General features: G+C 34.4%; 1 protein-coding gene across 5 annotated transcripts in view; it reads right to left on the bottom strand.

The window, feature by feature from the left end:
- Nucleotides 1–6,377: 6,377 nt before the first annotated feature.
- The window catches only part of LOC145256407 (membrane-associated protein Hem-like), a 195,507-nt gene continuing 183,875 nt past the window's right edge, over nt 6,378–18,009 (bottom strand). For all 5 annotated transcript variants that reach the window (XM_080115273.1, XM_080115271.1, XM_080115272.1 and 2 more), the window contains 4 exons: nt 11,019–11,129; nt 9,264–9,376; nt 9,065–9,154; nt 6,378–7,688 (listed from right to left, as the gene is read on the bottom strand). In XM_080115273.1, the coding sequence (XP_079971399.1) occupies nt 7,575–7,688; nt 9,065–9,154; nt 9,264–9,376; nt 11,019–11,129 (428 nt within the window). In that variant the 3' untranslated portion in view covers nt 6,378–7,574. The remainder of the gene's footprint in view (nt 7,689–9,064; nt 9,155–9,263; nt 9,377–11,018; nt 11,130–18,009) is intronic.

Raw genomic sequence — 18,009 nt, forward strand, 5'->3', positions numbered from 1 at the left:
ATATATAAATTTATATATTGTATATATGTGTGTGTGTGGGGATATATATTATAGTGTGTGTATATGTATATATTATATATATATATTAATATATAATACATACATATATATTTACTAGCTGTACCCTGCCACGTGTTGCTATCGCTCAAATTGGCGCAATTGAAAAAGTTCGAAAATGAGAAAAAGCATGATTCTTATAGGTTTAATTTTCCATTTGGCATGGGTACACAGTTTTTGTTGTTCCATTTTCTTAGCTGATAAAGAGATTTCCGGTTTGGTGACTCTTGAATACATAATATAAATTGTCCATGTGAAAAAAACAGTCAGTGTGTATCTGTAAGGCCCACAATTGTAAAGATTGTTCCCTGTGCTTTGTTGATGGTTATTGCAAATGACAATAAAATTGGAAAGTTCAATTTCCTAAAGTGTAATGATGTATCCGGTGGAATCATAGGAATGCATGGAATGAAGATATATTCATCTGTGAAAGGTCCTGTTAAGATGTTGTTTCTATGATTATTGTTTGTTAATTTTTTTTTACTGCAAGCTATGTGCCATTGCAAAGCTTGGATTGGTTTATATTTCACAACATGATAATTAGTACACCAAATTTCAGTTGCAATACATGCGGTGGCATCACTGGCAAATATAGCAGTTGGATAATTAACCACTTTATCTGCTTTCACAACAGTGTCAATGGATTTGTATTTGACTACCGCACTTGGAATTTTACATTAAATGATAGCGTTAAGTTCATGGGCATCTTTGTATTGACCTGCAAGAATAGCTCATTCACTCAGTCAAATGGAATTCTTATAATTTGAATATCTGCAAAAACCTTTTAAACTAACTATTCTTTTGATGAAATAAACAGAAATTACAGAAGTTAAAAGTCAAGGAATTTTTCCCTTAACTCTGATCAGCTGGCACTTTTTCGTACCCAATTTCCCACAAGTGATGCAAAAGTTTTTGTGCGGATCGAACAGTCTGCAACCGTACATGCATATTTTGAGTTAAGTTTAATGTCTTCACATGGAACAAAAAGTAGAGTATTTGAGGCAAGCATTTATTTCATATGCTGGTGTTGATTGAAGAATAACAGGTAACATTTGTCTGAAATCTCCTGCAAGCAATATTACTACATTCCCAAATGGTCTGACATTGCGACGCAAATCTTGCAAGGATCGACCAAGAGCCTCAAGTGATTTTTTGCGTACCATTGTGTATTCATCCTATACAATAAGTTTGCATTTCTGCAATATTTTTCCCCATATTGGATGTTTTGGAGATGTCGAACATGAGATTTTTTGAAAAATTGAATGTTTTAAAGTAGAATAAATAATTCTTCTACTTGGCAGCAAGGTCGCAGGTATTCCTCATGCAGCAAGGGCTAAGGCTATGTCATTTTGTTACCAAATGGCTGCCAAAATCAATTTAATTAGAAAGGTTTTACCAGTTACTTCTGGTGCTGTTCAAGGTAGCAGTAATTTCCAAATAACTTCTATTCTCACAGTCAGTAAATTAGGTGACTAAAATAGGATTTATCCATGTTTTGACAATGCCTTATTCACTGTAATTTATTTAGGAGACTAAAATAGGATGAGGGATTAGAGATGGACAGATAGAGAGGAAGATATATAGATAGAAAAGAGAAAGTGAGAGGAAAATAGAGAAAGAGAAGAAGAGATAGATAAAGGGATTGATAGATAAACAGAGAGAGGGGGAGAGTTAGAAACAGAGGGATGAGACAGAGGAAAGGAGAGAGATAGAGGGAGTTAGAGAGAGAAAGGGGCTCAAAGAGATGGAGAGGGTGATATAGAGAGAAAATAGATTGAGAGAGGGAAAGGGAGAGATGGATAGAGAGAGATATTAAGAGAGGAAGAGAGAGGGGGAGAGAAACAGAAGGTGAACTACACTTCACCGTTTGTTTCCTCGTTCAGTAGAGAAGAAATCTTTCGAGACTGAGGCAATTTTAATGTTTTGTTGTTATCCAGAGTACCCCTTTTTTTTGGGAGGGGGGGGGCTAGATTTTCCTCACATTAGACTGGGTTATCTGTACTTTCACTTAAAAAATTAATAAAAGAAAAACATTGTAAAATTTGAATTTAACATGAAAATACTATTTTAAAAAATAGCACGATAACATAAGTGCATAAGTGCCACTTTAGGTACTCCTTGGGCCTTGAGTTCCATGGCGACCAGCATAATTATTTAATGATCGCTCCCTTAGCCCCCCCCTAGCAAAGCTAATGCATGTGCACGTAACATTGTTTTTATTTACTGACGTTGGCTTAGTAACTAAACGATTTATTGATAATTTCGTAACCCTTAAACGCATGCCGGAAGATTTCAATTGGTTCATTATTGTTGTAATGAAAAAAAAAAGTTTCATTCAACACAAAACCAAAAACACATATTAATGATAAATGATTTATTATTCTATTCATTGAAATTTACTAATTTTTAAATGAAAAAGTAAAAAAAAAAGTTAATAAAAGATAGTTTCTTATGTGCGCATAAAAAACTTTTTTTTTTTTTTTTTTTAGATTAGGTCCACCTTGGAATCCCCCCCCTCCCAACCTCCAAATCTTAAGAACAGCTTCCGAAATAAACACCACTTTTGGAGGGGGGGGGGGGACTATTTGCAAAATTTAACTGATATTTGTTGTCAGCATACCCACCCGAAAATACTATTAAAAAAAAAAAAAAAAGAGGAGGGGTTCAGTGCCCGTGGCAGAGAAGTAGATGTATTTATCAATAAAAGTCGTCATTTAAAAAAGAAAATTATGGAGGTGGACCTAAATGTAAATATTTACCCCCAAAATTATCCCGAAGTTTATTGCAAAAATGTTTTGTTTTCGCACTATTCAACAATTTGTTCATCCGCGCATGTAAATTAAAAAATATTTGTAAAACTGAGAAGTTATCAGAAGTTATCAGTAAATGATTTAGTTTTTTTTAAATTTATTTATTTTTTTACATTAGGTCCACCTCCACAAATGTTAAGAACGACTTTCAGAATAAACACCCTCAACCTCTCCATGTTAACAACGGATTTCGGAATAAACACCATTTGGGGGGGGGGGGTATTAAAAAAAAAAATGTCGATAAAAGTTGTCATTTAAAAAGAAATTTAAAATCAAATGTTTGTAAAAGCGAGAAATTATTAATTTAATAATTATTAATAAATGTTTAGTAACATTTTTCAGTGCTAATGCAGAGAGTGATCCGCGCTATTTTTTAAATCGTGTTTTGTTTTTTATTCCAACCAATCTTATATCGAAAAACAAAAAAAAACTCAAAAAGCAAGCGACAAACTTTTTTTTTTTGGCCTTATATAATAAAGAAAAATGTGTAAATTAAAAAATTTGGAAGATAAACAAATGAATTATGTTTTTTTCTTTTTTTAACTTTTAGGTGACTAAAATAGGATTCTAAAATAAAATCTTTCGTCAATTCGTGGCTGTGAAATGAATCGAACCAGAAGTTCAGTTTTATCAACAGAACAGATTCGCACCACGGTTAAAAAAATATATTTATTTTATTTAATATTTTAATAATTCGCGAGGTAAATTTATTTTAATAACATAAAAACATGCCTCGACTCTAAAGATGGGTTGTCTGAAAATTTCAAATAAATTGGTAACGTAGAAATATGGTTTTATTCGTTTGGAACGAACCAAATTTACATTTATATATATATAGATATATAAAAATATAAATCTATAATACTAGCGAGGGGTACCCGGCATTGCCCGGGTGTTTGTAGGTGTGTGTGGAAACTGCGGGGGTGGGGAGATAAAAAAAAAAAGGAAGTATGAGGATCGAACCTGAACCCTTGACGCAATGTTGTAAATTAAAGTGTGAAAAAAAATGAAAACGTGCGACGTTAACGATTGCCCCACCGCGAGATGCTAACAGAAACACATTTGAATTTAATTACTTGGATTTGGCAGGTGCCCGTTTTAATGAGTTAATGAGGTCAAGTTTGACTGTGGGATTTTTATTTTCCCAAGATGTTATAGGAAAAAGACTAACCCACAGGCGGCGTGCGACAAATGTTGAATATTTATCTACCCGAAATCGAGCAAATTAAATAGACAGCCGAGCTTCGTTGTTAACTGTGAGATATTACGATTTATATGTGATATAAAAAGTTTTAAAAAGTTGTGAAGCGACCGACCGCTTCTCTGAAAAAATCCTTTTGTAGACACACAGAAAAAGCGAACACACACACATACATTTTCGCTTTTATATTTATAGATAAAGCTGAATATGTGTGTGTGTGTGTGTGTGTGTGTGTGTGTGCGTGTGTCTGGTCACGAATAGGCTCCTATATGGTTGACTATTTTAAAAAAATGATTCCATATAATGATAGAAGATGTATGGAGACACAGGAATGAGTATGTTTGATCTGGAAGAACGGTGGTTCATTATAATTCTGGGATCTGCGTTCGCGCTTGGTCCACAAAGTATGGAAATAAAAAATAAAAAAAAAAACGTTTGCAAGTGTTTTTGATATAGATGTACATAAGAATACTTTAATAAGTATGTTTTAACTTAAATAGGGATGGTATGATAAAATTGTGGGGTCTGCACTTGCGCCTGGCCTCCATAGAATGGAAATAGGCACAAACTTTAATAAAGACTTTTCATATCTATCTGCGTAAGTATACTTTGATAATTATGTTTCAGTTTGAAGAAATATGGAATAATAAAATTATGGGATGTTCGTTCGCACCTGACCTCCATAGAATGGAAATATGTCACAAAGTTTAACAAGGTTTCTTAATATAGATCCACAGAATATTGTGGTAAGTGTTTCAGTGTGAACAGGTATGGTATAATGAATTATGCGTTTTATTTTTACTTTCATATTTTGCTTTGGTTTTGATACCCCCAAATTCGAAGCTATCTCTTTACAACCCTTCCTTTTCATAACCTATCATACTTTCATAAATCCATTTTCATGAGTCCATTTTCTGTAGGCTGTTTTTGAACCCAGTCAACGACGGGTACTTTTGCTAGTGTATATATATATATATATATATATATATATATATATATATATACACACACACACACAGAACCTAATCCTCTCACACCGTCACATGCATGCACTAATAGAAAAACACAATTCTACCTTTTTCTCACTTCAAACATTCAACCTTTCTAACAACCAATTTACTCATACAAAAATAATTTTCAATCATTTATAAATTTGGACATATATAAAATATATATTGTGCTTATTAACAATGCTTTCTTTCATGATTTTATCTATTTGTCAACTTTAGAACATTTTATCTGCTATCACGGATTGTGACCCATTTCAAAGATGCCACCTTCATTTACACTCAATTCATGTTGGGATCCACACGATTACAGAATCAAGTAAGCACAAGAAATTTGCCCAAACTTAATGAATAATGCATTAAAAAATACCTTTTTTTAATGCATTTAAAATAAACTTTGGCCGCAAAAATCAGAAGAGGACAATCACCAAAAATGCTTTGGCGCTGGAATAAAAGAAAAGTAAGGCTTTTGTCTTGCAGAGTATTGAACAAAAATCAATACATACTGGAATATTTTATTTTCAAATAACAAAAAAATACATTAATGAGTGCATTTTGCAGGTGTAATTTAAAAAAAAAAAAAATGTTAACTTGATTTTCGATCCAGTCCGAAGTGATTTCATTATGATTTCATTTTTTATTTACTTTTTGTAACAAAACACTTTTTCATTCAAATGCTTAACAGACAGAATTAGTAAATCTGAACAAAAAAAAAAAATCCGATATTCTAAAGAGTTAAAAAAACCCTAAAGAAACAGTTTTTAACACAACATAAAAAAAAAACAGTTCCTCTTTCAGATTGACACTTAAAACTAGCAAATAATTTCAATTCTTTCAAAATTTTCATTAATTGGAAAAAATATTTCCAAACAAAGATTGGCTTGTCACAAACTGAGCACAAAACAGAAATTCATTTTAAATCACATCATTCATTAAAAGTTATACCAAAATAACGTGTGAATCTCATCTCTTTTATAGTTAAATTAAGTGTTGGAAGGAAAAAATTTTAAACAAATTTTTTCGAGTTAACAAAATTGAAATAAAATATTTAGTAATATTTTTTTTTCATCAGTAAAAAGTTCCAATGCTACAAAATACAGAGTGGTACTTTTACCAATGACATTTAATATTTTGAAATGGTAAAAATCAAATAAATGACAGTCATTTAATATTTTGAAATGGTAAAAATCAAATAAAAATGCCAATTTCTAACCAAATAAACAAAATATTCCTTCTCCTCTGAGGATAATCATAATAATAATACAGTCAAGAATAAAAAAGAAATAAGGCTATTAACAAGTGTTGAAGCTGAAAAGTTTTTATTATACACACTGAATGTCACTGTCCATTGATCGGGGCTTTTTTGAGGAGGAAGTGGGTATTTATTTTTTTCTTTTACTTGAAAAATACAGAAATCTGTAGGTTGAATACAAGGTTTTTTCATTATTTTACAATTTCTTAATTAAATCGTTCTGTTGCCAAATAATTAATGGTGACAAGACAAAATAAATAGAGAGGAATGGAGTATCGAGAGGCCAGATGATGGCTTAGGTCAATTTAAAAAGCTATTCAAATTTCAAACGTACTAATGTTAAGTTATTACATTCGAATGACTTCTTTTTAAGAAGAGAAAAAGAAAAAGGAATTCATTTTTAGAATAATTTATGCATATTTATTATACAGGATGAGTCAGAAGTAACCGAGCAGTTAGAACATTTTCAGTTCAGATAAAATTTTGCCAGCTGCTTTGTAGTGTTGACAAAGTTTTTCAGTTTGCCCGGTTAATTCTGACTCATCCTGCAAGAAAAAAAAAACTTGACACGAAAATTAAGATGCAATCATAAAGAAGACAGATACTTGCACACAAATATGCAATATTAAAATTATCAAGTGTTTTATATCCTTATTTCAACTCAATATTTCTTTTTACTTTAGAAAATAATTTTACATTTGTATTTGAAAAAACAAAAAATAAAAGTGCATGCCTATATGTATGGGGGAGTGGTTAGGGAATAGAAGAAGGAAACTGTTTTAGTCTTTCTTCCTAGAAAAGAACAAAGCATGGAATTGTTTTTGTTTTATGCTTTCTAGATTGGTTGTTTTATTCGCTGTTTGTATTGTGAAAACTGATTTTTGTTTGCAGTTTCAAACAAATCGTTGTGGCGCGGCACAAGAAGAGGAAGAGATTCTGTAATGGCAACAGATATTCTTTATCAACAGGAACAGAGTAAACAATTTGATTAGATCTATCATCAAAATCTTTTTTGTAAACAGAAATGAGAAGAGGGATGAGGAAGAGAGAGAAAAGGTTCATCCATATCCTCCCTTTTCTAATTGAGCCAAAAACATAGCTGTATTCTGTCCGTTGTTCAAAAGAAAAGTCCACACACAAAGTAAATTGATGAAGTTAAAAGAAAACAAAAACAATTGTTAGTTATGTTGGAGTTTGAAGAATTCTAGCAAATTGGGGGTGGGGGTGGGTATATATATTCCTGTTACTCAGTGGTCAGCAGTTGACTGTTTGTATACAGAATGGTAAGCATTACGAAGCAGAGCATAAGGGAAGCAGGATTCCAGCAGATCCATGGTTAAAAAGGGAGACTCTTGGACAATCTGCAAGAAAAAAAAAACATAGAAATTAGGAAACAATTGTAGCAGCAGCATTAAATTTCGGAAATAGTTTGGGGCAGAAAAACGATTTTCTTATAAAATTTCTCTTAAAATTATGAGACAACTTCTAGTGTTTGTATACATCTTTCTCACCTCTATGCGATTTTTTTTTTACTATTACATCAAAATAAAAAAATGCAATAGCATAAAATAAAAGAAATTTGAAAACATTTCTTGATCAAATTCCAAATTTATCTAGTTCATTTATATGACATTTCCTTCTCTTTGATGGTTCTATATATTTTTATCTTTTATTGCTTAAATTACAACTTGGATCTACAAAAAATGTAATAACCTGAAAGCGGAGTCCCAAACCGAAACCGCAAGTGTAGAAGATGCCTGCGACAAATACACTAATGACACTGACCCCTACAAATTGTTTTCAATGAAATGTTTAACCAAGTCATCTAGATTGCCTATATTGTATTAGCTTTGTTTACTTTTTATTGAAAGAGTAAAATGTAATTTCTAATTAGAATTGATATGCCCTCCATAAAATTCTTATTCCCAACATCCTATATATAGTTTATTTTTGTTTCAGGAAAATGTTTTCAAAACAAAGATGGTTCAATTTTGAGATGATTGGTCTTAAGAACGTCAGAATAAACTTGTTATAGTTATCCATGTCAATACGCATCTGACTGAAATTGAATATTCCATAAGAAAAGAGTTTACGTCTTCCAAAAAAAAAAAAAAAAAAAAAAAAAAAAAAAAAAAAAAAAACCCACTAATATCACCACTAAAATATGAATCAACTTTATTCTGAAGAGAACACTGTAACAGAAAAGAGTTCTTTGTTGGGGCAGCAGCTTTTGTCGATTACAAAATGTGGCATCCTTAAGTTCCATGGCACCCAGCCGCTTCCAGCTAAAGAACAAAAACAGTATATTATGTCTAAGACACAGAAACTGAATTGTCTTTTGGTGCCAACTTCTAAGTTCGCATCAATCTGTTAAGTTTGTTCATTAATGCCCTAATGTTTGTGCATTAACGTCTAGATGCTAAGCTTAATCACAACTCAACATAAAATATTGTGTATGCTTATAAACAAAATAGAATTGTCATGCAACTGCCACAGTGGCAAACAATTCAAGGGCATTTAGGTTTGCTTTTTTTTTTTTCAACCATTTTGTTCTCTATAATTCTGCACATCACAAATTTTTATTGTCATGATTATCTTTAGCATTCATTTTCATTTTGGTTGTGTGTTTTGATCTTAAGTCTATTCTAATATTGACAGATGCTCTCAGAGATAACACTAACACGTTGTATATGAAAAGAAAAGAGATTAAAAGAAACAGCAAGAGAATGAAACTAACCTGGTCCAGCAGCAAATAAACAGAATCTCTGTTTTTGATAGCTTCTTTGTCTGTCTCTTGGCCAAGACGAAGCATTGAGGAGGAGGCAAGCTGAAATAATGATTGATTAAATAAATAAAAAAATATTTTTTTAAAACAAAAGGATTATAAAGAGAGGATGAGGAGGATGAGAAAATTGCATTAAAATAATGAAACTTACTGCTAGAAATTCTTTCAATCGTTCTTCCAAATCACCTGGGCCATAAATGGTAAACATGGCACCAGCAAGCGCATTAATAGCTTTGGCAAGACAATGACTGTTACTGAGGTGACCTTGTAAAAAAAAAAAACCAAAAAAAAACCCAACAAATTAAGAGATCAATAGATTTTTTCATATTATCAAAATCGAGAAATAAATAGAACGTTTCTTAAAATATTATGCAAAAAAAAAAAAAAAAAAAAACTTGCTGAAGATAAAATAATGAAAAGACTAAGATTTAGGAAGTGAAATCATTTTGAATTAAAATTAGGAAAAAAACAAAAATGAGATGATTCACTTCAGATGTGCGTGTGGAGGACAGAGGAAAAAACTTTTCTAAACAATTCCAATCAGTTTAAAGCAAGAAAATCAAAATTAAGAGAAAGACACTGAGTGTTCATGTTGGGAGGAAAGGAGACAGGAAATCATGCTTTGATAAAACAAAAGCCATTAAACTTCCATTATGAATTATTTGAAATCTTATCGTTCAAGGCAAAATTAACATTTTCAGTTTTTAGAGAAAATCATCATAATAAAACGAAAGGTGAAGCAGAGAGAGAGAGGAAAAGAGAAAAAGCAGGAAAAGAAAAAGATAAAGTGACAGAGAAAAAAAAAATGCCTGTTTTACATGTGTTTCACTGGTATATTGAATCGAACTAAAGAATATATATCATATGTATTTGGACACAAACTTTTATTTTACAATCAAAATTAACACTATGAGTAACTTTTCGGCAGGGAAGATTAGACACAAGGTCAGGAAAGTGGGATTTAAAAATCCAGTGTCATAGAAGAAGAGAACTCTAGCTGAACAAACATTGCCTGGGGAGCTCTGTCAGCATTTCCCAATAGGAGTGCCTCGGGTGATTAGCAATGAACTAATTCCTTCTCAAAAAGCAAAAGGATAAAACCTGGAAAGGTGAACCTCCAAGAACTGATCAGGACCATACAGACCGATAACAGGGAGTTTGATTTTGGTCAAAAAAAAAAAAAAAAATTGTTTAAAAGTAATGATATTATATTTCCAGAATTTGGATAAAACTGTTCTAAAAAATTTGATGAATAAGTTAAGCTTTAAAAGATATTAATTCAATGAATGCTTGTCTACACTCTATTTAAAACTTATGACATTCCTTTTAAATAAATCATTTAACAAAGAACACATAAAATTATATTAAAGTTTTAGGTGTTTGACGAGTTGTAAAAAAAGTCTAAAAATAAAAACGTTTTGAAAACAGAAATTTGTAATATAACTTAAATCTAAACATACTTCATAGATTGATTTGTTGAACTGTTCTTCACTTTTAGTAATTAGTGAAAAGGAAAAATACCGTCTAATGATTTTTAGTAATGAAAATTAAAAATGAATAAATTTTGGCGACATGTACAAGCCTTGATTCATATCTTTATCTTATGTGCAGACTTAAAGTAGATTTTAAGAAAATTTAATTAAGAAAAGCACATATCCTTCGACTTTCTTGTTAATTACTTTTTAGCAAAATTGCTTTTAATTCTAAACAAAATAAGAATGAAATTTTGCTTGAAAATTCCACATGCATTATTTTGGATGTGTAAAAAACATCTTTAAATTTTTAATTGAATGGTACTTCTGTAAAATTATTTTTTTTTTTTTAGTTATTTTCTAAAAACAATGGCTTTTAAGAAATCTTAAATAAGCAATTAAAGATTGCCAACAAAAAGAAAAACAAAAATTACCTTCAATAGAAGTTCTGAAATATGATGTATCAGTTCTGGCAAGTTTAGGGAGTGAAACAGCTACAAACACCATGAGAAGGCAGGCTATTGTATATGCATCGTCCGTAAATTCTGAAAAAGAAACATTCAAGATTGAACAAAACAAGACAAAACCAAATTCTTTCATAACTAAAAAAATGTACTTGTTGATAAAGAAATACTAATTTTATTTGCTATTCATTATAGTTAAAAAATCAATGCCAGCAGAGTTATAGGAGAATTTTTATTTTATGGGATTTTCGAACCCCCCCCCCCCCAAAAAAAAATAAAACCCCGCAAGATTGTAAATTCTATGAGTAATTTTTTATATTAATATATTTAAATCCATGGAAAACATTTAAGAGAAGCATCATAGCTGGCAGATTCTTTAATGTCAATGTTTGACAATAAACATTTTCTCAATGGAATATATATATATATATATATATATATATATATATATAAACATAAATAAATAAAATAAGGTTTAAAAGGTCTGAAGTCAGACAAAAGAACAGCATGAACAAATAAATAGCCAGCCAACCCTTAATTCTTTAAGGGAAATATAGTGATTATATGTTCAGAAATACTACAGATATAAACTATATCTATAATATTTATAAAGTTAGTGCTATGAGGTTAAATGGTAATAAACAAAAGGAACACAGGATTTTTAGGAACGAAACATGTATTCACATAGATTACAGGCAAAGCGGGTTGAGTAATACCATTCCTCAACGGTTGGGCATGTACACCCGACCTGCTTCGTCGCATGCCAATCTCAGACTGCCGGACACCGGTACTTGATACTGGAAGTGATGTCACTAGAGGAAGTGACGTCATGAGATAGTCCATTAATCCCATGGAGGGGCGTCTCCAACACCCCCCCCTCCCAAGCTTTTTGGTCGTAAAAGCTGTTAGTACTTCTTCCTTTTAGGGTTTACCATCAATGGCTTGGTAACCTTTTTCTTACGGAACGACCGCTGTAGTTCAGGTGTTGGTTAAGGAGGTTCAAGATCAAAAGTTTCAAAGATAGTGTCTATCGGCTCATCTTCCAATGGTAGACTGTCGCAGGTTTGAACTGATCGACATCTTAGCTGATTCTGGTGACGTTTGTGAGTATATGTTGGTCCTTGGATGATATATACCATGTCACCGACTCTCTTAGTAATTGTACCCACCTCCCTGAATGATGTGTTGTTTTTATAACTTTTGAATAACACTCTTTCCCCTGGTATGAAATGTTTACGGAGTACATAAGCGGTCACTAGTGGCCTTGACTGTTTGGGTAAGAGCTTGTCAAAAATGGATCTCACTTTCTGCGCAAACATCGTTTCTGCAGGTGAGACTTTTATTTGTGTGTTCAGTTTGGGTGTAATCCTATAAACGTGTAGAAATTGTTGAAGTGCTTCATCTGTTGGGTCCCTTGAGCCTTCTTCAGTGCTCTTTTAAGGGTGTCCACGAAGCGTTCCCCTTGCCCATTCGACCAAGGATGGTATTGAGTGGTGATATGATTAATTTGGAACGTATTACAAACACTTTTGAACTCAGCAGACATAAACTGGGTTCCATTATCACTTACGATGCAATCGACTACACCGAAACGTGCGAACAGTTCATGTAAGAAATTTATAGTCGTTCCAGTTGTTGGTCTTCTGTACCTCGATACCTCAGGCCACTTGGTGAAACTACCGACTATGATTAAGTAATAATTGTCCTTGAGCGGACCAGCAAAATCAATGTGCACCCTAGACCATGGCTAGTCAACCTTCAGCCAAGGTTTAAACGTAATCTGTGGTGATTTAGCTGCAAAGGCACAGCCTGTGCATGAGTCTATCCTCTCATTGATGTCCTTGTCCATATTAGGCCAATAGACATAGCTCCTCATCAAATTCTTTATACGATTTTTCACAGGATGTCCTGTGTGAAAATCCCGTAAAATTCATTTTTGGAGACATTTGGGAATCACCACTCTTTCGTGGTATAGTAAAACCTCATCGCAAAGCGAAAATACTTCCTTTATATCGATCTTATTTTTTATGTCACAGATAAAGTCATCCTTGTCTGCTTCCCTTTTAATCTCCAGTAGAGTTCTCTGTGTTGCCAATCATTGTTTTTATTTCTCTGTCCGTCTGAAGAGTGGCAATGATGAAATCTTCAAACGGATCCCTTTTCAATGGTATCAGCCTAGATAGGCTATCTACATGGCTAATTTGTTTCGAAGACAAGTACTCCAAAGTGAAATCATAATTCAGTAATAATGTACCCCATCTCAACAGTCTATTAGCCGTATATGTCAGTAAGCCTTTTTTGGAACCAAACATCGTGAGTAATGACTTATGATCCATCTCCAATGTAAATTTTCTGCCGTGTAATTATATATGAAACTTTGTCACAACGAATATAATACTCAAGGGTTCTTTTTCAATTTGAGAGTACTGTCTTTCGACCTTTAGTAGCGTTCTATATGCATGTGCTATCGGTTTCCTGGTACCGTAAGGCATTATATGAAGTATGCAAGCTCCCACACCAAATGAGCTTGCATCACACGCTACTATTATTCTCAACCTTGGATCATAGTGTGTCAAAAAGAAATTTAAAGTTAACGTCTCTTTGATCTTCTCAAACACCTTCTGGCATTCTAGCGTCGAGTCCCAGGCTTTCTTTTTCTTCAGCAGTTCATTTAGTGGGGCGCATAAATCATGCATATTTTTGATGACGACTTGGTAGAAATTAGCCAGGTCCAGAAAGCTTTGTAGTGCTTGCATCTTATTGGGAACCGGCATGTTCTTTATGGCTTCCGCCCTCTCAGGATCGAGATGTCTACCACCTTCATCAATAATGTGACATAAGTAACGTATTTCCTTCATCAGGAAGTCACACTTTGCTTCTTTTACTTTCAAACCGAAACTTTGAATTCTTTCAAAAATTTCATTATGTGTTTTCGGTGCTCATCTGTGGATTTACTAGCCATGACAATATCATCCAAGTAGACGCAAGCTAAATCAAGGCCACCCAGCATGGTATCCATGACCTGCTAGAAAATCACAGGTACGACCTTCACGCCGAAAGCTAACATTTCAAACTTGTAGAGTTGCCTATGTGTATTTATACAGAGGAATTTTGAACATTCCGCCTCGACGGGGATCTGCAAATATGCATCGCTCAAATCCACCTTAGAAAATACTTTACCACCGTTGAATTTGTTGAATATCTCCTCTGGTGTGGGGAGTGGATAGTGGTAATCTTTGAGGGCTGCGTTCAGACCTGGAGAGAAATTCACACATACACAAATCTGGTTTGTTTTCTTGGTCACATATACGGTAGGGGCTGCCCAATCATTGCTGCTTACTTTCGATAGTATTCCGGCCTCTTCTAGCCGATCAAATTCCTTTTCGGTTTTCTCTGTTGCTGCAAATGGGACGTTACATTTCTTCTTAAAAACAAGCAGTCTTTTCTTTTAGTTCGAATCTTGTTATAGCCTTTGTAAATTTTCTTAGTCCTGGTGAGAATACTTCTGGAAATTCCACTTTTAACTCGTCCTTCAGTTGTTGCTCCTCCGTAGACAAGTCTTCTACCCTATGGCAGAATTTATTCATAGGTTGGTCTTAATTCAAATCACTCCATCCAGTCAGTACCAAACAGGTTTTCGGATGTTCTATGTACATACGCTTTCACTTTTTAAGTAATATCATTTAAGGTCACCGGGAGTGCGAGCTCAAATTCCACTTCATCGCCTGTCACAGCTCGTGCTGATTTATTCATCTTCCTTAGCCTTTTCCACATTTTAAGGTTAATGATGGACAGGTCTGATCTGGAATCCAACTGTAGATGCACAATTTTATTTGCGATGTTAACTGTGACATATTTGTGCCGGTTCTTATCCCAATCCAAGTCGAATCTAGTCTGTCGGACATTGTTCTTGACCTTGTTCTTCCTGCACTGGGTCGTTTTGTGGCTCTTCCTGCCACATTCATTGCAGTACTTATGTTTGTAAAAACATTGACTTGACCAATGTTTCCCACCGCAGCGATAGCACGGACTTGTAGGGGATCCGGGTCTTGTGACTGGGTGTAACTTATTAGGTGTAACCTGAGCTTTCTTACTTCCAGCTTTTCTTTTTCGGGGTGAGTATTTTCCGGTCTGAAGGTCGTCCTTCTAATGAATGTTGCGCCTGACTCCTCGACGTGTCTCGAGTTGTTCCTTACGCAGACTACCCGTTGATAATCCTATGCCAACTTCTGGAGGGTGAGGCCTTGTCTGCTCTCAAGTCTCGAGAGAACACGTCTAATCTCAGCATTCTTGGATGAGACCACACCCTGCGCAAAAATTAAACACTTGAAGTCATCTCCCGATAAGTCAGATAGACGGAAATCATTGCAATGTTTATTTACCATGGACGCGAAGGTTAGGTAATCGTCGTTGTCGCTTTTTTGCAGGTTCCAGCACTTCCATCTTCTATGAAAGAGCATAGAATTCGTGCTGAACAGTTCAGATAAACATCTGACTGCTTCAGAAAATTCCAATTCACTCGTCTTCCTGGAAAGAATATAATCCACAAACTTGCTATATTCCATGGTCCCTAATTTCCTCAAAAGTAGGTGAACTTTCTTAGCGTTGCTCCACTCTTGACAATTAACAGTTAATAGGTCCTCATATCTCCGATAGAAAGCGCCAAACGTCCCATCCACCTCCGGTTGGTAGTTGAACATTTCTATAGCATTCCATATTGTACTTTGGCAAAAAGCAAAACTGTCGTCCCTGTGTTCCATTCTCTCGAACATTTTTAACAATAGCACTTCTTGTCCCTGTTGTTGAAGTAGCATTTTCTCCAACCCTTGTTGCCTCTCTTGAAATTGTAACTGGAGCTGTTTATCACGTTCTTTAAATTTTTTCTCAGCTTTCTGCTGCTGGTCCATCTGAGCTTTGATTCGCTGTATTAATACTGCTTTAACGTCCTCCATCTTTTAATGGCTTTTCCAAATGCACAAAAAAAAAAAAAAAAAAAAAAAAAAAAAAAAAAAAATTTATTTCTGGGTTTTACTGGAGATAAAATAATAAAAAAAAAAAACCCAGAAAATGTCCTTTCCTTGAGTGTGTGCATATGGAAAGGGAGCAATTTTTCCCTTGTTTCTTGGTAAAAACCTTAGTGATAACCCAATATACGAGGGGTGTGCAATAAGTAATGCCCTTGACCCACTTCCAGTTGTTTGATCTAGCTGAAATTTTGCATGTGCAATGATTTATATCTCTACGGGTTATGTGGCAAATACAGCTCTGAACTCATTGTGATTTCTGTTTTACAGGTGTTTGAACTGAGTCAGGTGTGAAATGGAGCCTGTTGAATGTCAAGCAATGATCCGGTTTTTGTATTTAAAAGGATGCACATCACAGGAGACTTTTGATGAAATGAAAGAAACTTATGGTGATAATGCCCCATCATATGACCTTGTAAAACGCTGGCATCGTGAATTCAAACATGGCCGGAAGTCTGTGGAAACAGCTCCCAGACCTGGTCAACCCCCCCCCCCCCTCTGCCATTGATGAGGCATCTGTCTGTCAAGTTGAGGCTGTCATTTTGGAAGATCTGCTACTATTACTATTCGCCAAATAGCCCAACATGTCAAGATTAGTACAGGGTCTGTGAAACTATCATTCATGACCATTTGCATATGCATAAGGTGTTTGCCAGGTGGATTCCCAGATTGCTCACACCATTCCAGAAGTGAGAACGCGTTGAGTGCTCGAGGATGGATTTGGAGATGTGCCAAGAAGATGAGTCAAAGTTTTTCAAAAGACTGATTACACAGGATGAAACCTGGCTCCATCACTATGATCCAGAGACCAAAGCGCAGTCAATGCAGTGGAAGCACTTGGACTCACCACCTCTGAAGAAAGCAAGGGTGCAGCCCTCCGCTGGCAAGGTCATGCTCAGTCTTCTGGGACCAGGACGGAGTAATGATGACAGATTTCCTGGCAAAGGGTACCACAATTACAGGAGCCTATTATGCTTCACTTTTGAGGAAATTAAGGGAAGCTATCAAAATCAAGAGGCGGAGCAAGATCAGCAAAGGTACTTTCCTTCTGCAAGACAACGCTCCGATCCACAACTCACATGTCGCCAGATCAGAAGCACGGGCGTGTGGATATGAAATCCTCCCTACTCTCCTGACCTTGCACCCTCTGACTTTCACCTCTTCCCAACCATGAAGTTGTTTTTGAAAGGAAAGCGTTTCCCAGATGATGCAGCCTTGATTTCTGAAATCACATCGTGGTTGGAGGACCAACCTGGGGTGTTCTACAATAACGGTCTCCAGAGCTGCATCAAACGAGGGGAGAAATGCATAACTCTGAGTGGTTCCTATGTAGAGAAACACTAATAACTGTGCCAAGTTTCGTTGCTCTACTGCTATGGGAAGTGGGTCAGAGGCCTTACTTATTGCATGCTCCTCGTAGGTGGGTGGACAAAAAAAAAATACTTACGAAACAAAAAACAAAAAAATGTTCTGTGATACAATACAGTTGCAAAAGAATAAAAATAATTGTGGAATTGTCTTGCAGTTAACCAAAATGGCTATTTTTTTTTTTTGTGTGTTGTTGTCCCACGTGGAAGAAAAAAAAGTTTTTCACTTTAGAAGCAACAGTTAAAAATAGAATATTTCAGAAAATTCCACTCAATGAAAAAAAGTCTTTCCTTTAGTCCAAGTAAAACGAAAAGGGAAACACAAAAAACATTTTGCTCCCGTTAAAATATTGCATAGTTAATAGCACAAAACAAAGACAAAATTTTTTTTTATCTTCATTTGAAAAAAAATGTTCAAATTTGCATACGAATAAACAGTCGACATTTTACGATAGAATTGTTCTCGCGGTGAAAATTGACGCAACATTTTTCTCTTTTTTGCATCAACATTTTTTTCTTTTTTTTTCTTCTTTCAATAAGCAACCAAATAAACTTTTACGACCTTAATAA

Source organism: Euprymna scolopes, chromosome 32 (assembly GCF_053919585.1).
Source record: "Euprymna scolopes isolate OS-2025 chromosome 32, ASM5391958v1, whole genome shotgun sequence".
In the NCBI taxonomy this organism is placed as follows: Eukaryota; Metazoa; Mollusca; class Cephalopoda; order Sepiida; family Sepiolidae; genus Euprymna; species Euprymna scolopes.